Source organism: Pseudorca crassidens, chromosome 11 (genome assembly GCF_039906515.1).
Source record: "Pseudorca crassidens isolate mPseCra1 chromosome 11, mPseCra1.hap1, whole genome shotgun sequence".
NCBI classification, from domain to species: Eukaryota; Metazoa; Chordata; class Mammalia; order Artiodactyla; family Delphinidae; genus Pseudorca; species Pseudorca crassidens.
In genome coordinates, this window is record NC_090306.1 from 11608660 (window position 1) to 11613751 (window position 5092).

Sequence of the window (5092 nt, forward strand, 5' to 3'; positions counted from 1 at the left end):
TGGCTTGCGTAGTGTGATGGGAGCTGGGTGGACTTAACCATCACATTTCATAAAGTACTTGAATCTTAAGCTGGGTTTTGAAGGCATAGAAAGATGCTCCACTAAAGAGATGGAGGCAGTGGGCCTACCAGAAGGAACGGATGTAGGGATGGACATGCAGCAGTCCTCATGACAGAGGCGAACAAGGTCTGAATTGGGATTGAGAAATCCTGGGCTCTGTCCCTAACTACCAAGCAGGAGACTCTGGAGCCTCCTCATTGGCAAACCAGGCTTAAGGGAGCTCTAGCATTTTGCATGGCTCCAAAATTCCATGATCGAATCTTGTAAAAATGTCTGGTCATTTTGAAAGCGCACATATTTTCTTGACTCAAGTAAGAGTCAAGACTGTAGCATCTTAGGATATGATAACATTCAGGTGAGGGTGATGAGCCAAGGTACAGAGTCTGGAATCCACATGGAAGGAATTTAGGAGTCATTTGAAGTTTGGGGGCAGGGGACTTCCCTGGAGGTCCAGTGGTTAAGACTCTGCGCTTCCAATGCCAGGGGAGTGGGTTCAATCCCTGGTGGAGGAGCTAAGATCCCACACGCTGCGCGGCAGCCGAGGAAAAGAGTTTGGGAGCAGGAAAGTCATATGACTGATCATCTATGATGTGTGAAAATCCTGGAAAACATATACTAGGAAGCAGTGATTCACTGACCCCAAGGTAGAGAGAGTCTAGACAAGTTATGGGTGAGTGAGTGTCTTCTAAGATGTGTTCTTCCTATGCACTTATGCTTCTAATCAACATTAGAACACGATTAGCAGAATCTACTGCTCTGGGCTAGGTGGGCCTTGATTGAACTATTTCAGGATTTTCCCAGAATAAATCAGACTCACAAAATGTATGTATCCTACCAGAAGTTTATTATGGAATAATCACACATCTTAACTTCCCTTTGACCTTCACTCCACTGCACTTCCATTACTTTTCAACTGGGGGCAGGAAAGAGGAGTGCAGCCAGACAAGAACATTTAAGGAACAATTAAGCAATTCGTATGTGTCTATATAGTTCAGTGATGCTACTGCAAGGGAATACAAAACCAGGCACCAGGCTCTGGAAAGAAACTTTTTCCAATCTCATTTGGCCCCTGGGCGCTGCCGGAAATAACGATTGTAGGCAGCATTGTATCCATAAACCAAGGCATAGCGTTCGCAAAGTTTGAAGTCGTCACAAGCTTCCCTGTTGATCTCATATGCAGATTTGCTGTGTTCTCGGATTCTAGAAAGTGAAAGAAAAGAGGCCCAAATTGAGAAGCATAAAGAAAGTGGAGAAATGAGAAAAAGGAAAAGAAAAAAAAAGAATAAGAAAATATCATAGAGAGATCTCATTCATCCCCCAATATGAAGAGATACTTGTAGAACAGGGAGGAAAGGTGGAACAGGGATTTTCTTTTTTAATGGAAATAGAAATTTTCTCTCTGTCCTCCTTTTCCTCCTCCCTCCCTCTCCTTTCTGGGCCTTTCACAAAATAGTCTTCTAGAAATTCAGTTGTTTTCTGTACATTGTTTTTAAATTCTTTGATTTGGGAATATAATTAGAAATAATATATATGATGGAAAAAAACCCATTTCTCACTCCATTCAGATCTGGGAAAGATGACCTCCCCCATCAAGTTTTGTCACCTACCTCTCTTGGGCTTTCACCCTCCATCTCTGTTGCGGGGATATAAAGATATTAGCATTTCTCCTGTTAATGAAGGGATCTTAAAACAGAAAATAAGTGCAGTCTTAGGGAGACAGTTGTTGAAAATATTTCCATGAATATTCTCTGACAAAAACATATCTGAAAGCTCATTCATTCACGCATTGCTTGTAACTAGAGATCTGTGAAAATTAAATGGATAGATAGAGCAGATTTCGTAAACTGCCTGATCGAATACCTGATCTTGGTATTCCTACTCACTGTGTTTTTTATTCCTGTGAGGAGAAATTCTCCCTGTCCTGAGGCCTTGTTAAGCATAATTTTAGATTTCCAGTAAATGAACAGTTTAAACATCATAAAAATAATGAACAAATTAAAGATGAGAGTGATATGCTATTATTCCTATACTCAGTCTTTATAAGTTGATATTTGATAGCATCCAACTGCTGATGCCTGTGGTCTCCCAGCAGACTCGGCCTCCGATTCTGTACTTTGTCATTACTCCTGTTTTCCATCTGTGTGGCTGATGTGGTACCGACTTAAAATTTGCAAATGAGATTTTATGGCTCCTAAGTATGTTGAAAGCATACTTGCCATCTTACACTATTTCAAACTTAAAAAATTGCTCCTCTGGTGATTTTTACAGTTGAATTTTTAAATTTACTTTAGTTTTCCAAAAGAGACCCTCTTTTCCCTCCCTGTTAAATATATTACCTTTTTGTCTATTTAAGAATTGGGAGAGGTTCTTCAATACATGAGATTTCAATAAGGAAGTCAAATATTCACTTACTGATTTCATAGGATTCCATGCTTTCATGAGATTCTGGAATTAAAAAAAAAGACCCATTTTATTGCTACCTTTCACACACCACAACAGTCTAAATATAGGGAAGGAAGGGGAGGGAAGAGCCCAAAAGATGGGAGAAATATATTTAGCAGTGTGGTTATTACAAATTTCAGGCATTTAGGATTCATGAGTTGTTTCTGTAGCTCTGTCCTTGCTGGGATATCTCTACTCTTTAGTTTTTCCGGTGTTGAAGGAGCTAGTGCCCATGGTATTGCCTAAAATTTCCCAGGGGCTATGAAGTCTTTAGTCTTGAGAAATAAGACAATTTAAGTGCTGCACACAAGGCTCCAGAGAGCCTTCCTTGCTTAATTTGGGACCTGTCTGAGAGCAGGGCCAAGGAAGGCACAAAGGGCCTAGAAAACAGGCAAGTTTCTCCAGGCAGGCTGGGCAGATGGCTCAGCTTGGCTTTCCCAAGACAAGTGTCCAAGAGGTTCTGAAAGCCTCTTAAGAGCCTGTGTTAAATTGACAGCCACAGAAACCACTGGCTTCAGCTGACATCTCACACTGGGCACAATGCCAGTTCAGAGAAAGAACTCAGCTGATGCCAAAGCAACAGTTTTCTTCTTTCTACCACTCTCCTGGGCACAGCAGGTAAATCTGGCAATAAGAAGCTCACGTTTGCAAGCAAGTGAATATAATTGAAAAGTTAAAAAGAAGGTGAAGAAACCAAATCTTCTGACACAGAAAACTGGTGAATAATTTCAAGAGGAGGAAGCAAAATACAGATGGTTATTAATATAATTGAGCTCAGGAATACCTGGAATACCCAGATAATTGAAGCATAAGACTGAATGATCTAAAAATAATTTTGTTTCAGATTTCCTTTCTTTAGCTTTGAACACACACAGAGATATTTAACAACACATAGAAACCAAGCAAAATTTGTCTTTTAGCAATAGAAACGAAGGAATCGATTTTTCTCTGAGGTTCTTTAAATGTAAAACTTTACTTTAAAATTCATCCACTGAAGAAATATGGGAAGTTCGTGAGACTGTCTTGCTCTTAGAGAGAGCTATACATAAAACTTCATGTGAAAACTGAATCTCTTAAAGGTGAGTGATTCAACCGATACCCTTAACCAATTGTTATCAAAGTCTAAACACACATCCTTAAAAAAATGGGAGCTCAGGGGCTGGGAAGTTGATATCTTCTTTCTGAGACAGCAGAATTTCCAAGTGTAGAGTGACTTACCATAGAAAGAACTTGCCTGCTAAGTTACTTACAATAGTCCAGATATTGAAGATATAAAAAAGACTCGATGGAACAGATCAGTGTGCAAAGGGCTTGGGAAATGTTAAACTCATAGTCCTCTAAGATTATAATAGAGAAAGGGGGAAGAAAAGGAGGAGGGAGAGGAAAAATCCATGTCAACTGAAGTCAGAGGCAGAAAAGAAAAAAACAAAGAAATGGCAGGAGAAAGTTCTCACCATAACAGAGAGCTGCCACAGCAAAGGCAGCCAGGATGGAGAGAAGGAGTAGACTCCTCATGGTGTCTCCGGGTCGCTCTCACTGTCTTGTGCAGCGGCGGTAGAGAGAGAGGCTCCTACAGGCTGCTGGTGAAAGGCTGTGGAGTTTTTATAAGAATCAGAGCAGCTGAAAGGGGAGGAACCAGTGAGAGGGGGCCGGAGAAGGTGGGGACTGGTTGGCACTCAACTAGCACTGGGACTTTTCCCAAATATTCATTCCTTACAGATATTATCTGCTCCGGGTGAGCAGTTTTCCCTCATTTCTGGACCCGACTGTGCTACAGCAGCTGCTGCCCTGGTACACAAGTTGCGGCCACCCCATGTCTGGGTCAGAGCTGGCACAGGTCCACGGAGAAGGGAGTTGCCACAAACACATGTTTGCCTTTCTAATTCCTTCTCTGGTCTGCCCTCCTGGCTCTGACTTTGGGTCTTTCAGGTTTGGTCCATAAACAGAGCCATAGTGTTCTGTTTGCTCCCCTGATGGATGGATGAGAGGTTCTGGGGGAGAAAGGACTTCACTTTCTATGCTGGCACTGATTTAGAATTATTTTTCCAGTAGGGTTAAACTCTTAATCCTAACCAATTGGGTGTTCGCCTGATGATATAGCCTGATGCATTTTTCCAGGTGTTCAGAACAGAGATGGCCAGGGACCCCCTGAGTTCTGTTTCCTCAGTTGCTCCATAACAACTTGCCCATCCAGTTTTGTGAGTTGAGCTCACCCCTGTGCCCTGATGCTCTCTCAGCCTGGATATCACGCATGTAAAGTGCAGCAAGGTTATGTGGGTACCCATCTTGCATTTTCTGAAGGCACTGTCTTGATAATGAACTAATTCAATATGCTTTTAGTGAGTGGCCGATGAGATGCAAGGTACCCTGCTAGGTGATGCGGGTGACCTAGAGACAACCAAGACAGTCCCTAAGGAGGTAAGTAAGAGCTACTTACTATTCGCTTTGCTCTTTAGCTGTCCTGTATGCTCCAACACAGATTTTCACAAACACACACCTCCATCCTGTATCCTCCAACACAGATTTTCACAAACACACACCTCCACTGTACCATCAGAACCAGCGGCACTGTTTCTTTTCTTTTAGGAGG

General features: G+C 42.0%; 1 protein-coding gene across 1 annotated transcript; it reads right to left on the minus strand.

Moving 5' to 3' along the window:
• Positions 1-883: 883 nt before the first annotated feature.
• Positions 884-4115, minus strand: MGP (matrix Gla protein). Its single transcript, XM_067695759.1, has 4 exons — positions 3957-4115; positions 2473-2505; positions 1668-1743; positions 884-1260 (listed from the first exon to the last, which is right to left on the minus strand). Exons 1-4 carry the CDS (start codon positions 4015-4017, stop codon positions 1119-1121), a joined length of 312 nt encoding a protein of 103 aa, XP_067551860.1. The 5' UTR covers positions 4018-4115; the 3' UTR covers positions 884-1118.
• Between the last annotated feature and the right edge of the window lie 977 nt (positions 4116-5092).

Excerpts from the sequence above, each read along its gene's own strand:
- MGP (XM_067695759.1), bottom strand. The coding sequence starts at position 4,017 with ATGAGGAGTCTACTCCTTCTCTCCATCCTGGCTGCCTTTGCTGTGGCA. Across the intron at positions 2,506-3,956 it reads TGTGGCAGCTCTCTGTTATG|AATCTCATGAAAGCATGGAA; the intron begins GTGAGAACTTTC and ends TTTTAATTCCAG. Across the intron at positions 1,261-1,667 it reads AGGGTGAAAGCCCAAGAGAG|AATCCGAGAACACAGCAAAT; the intron begins GTAGGTGACAAA and ends TTCACTTTCTAG.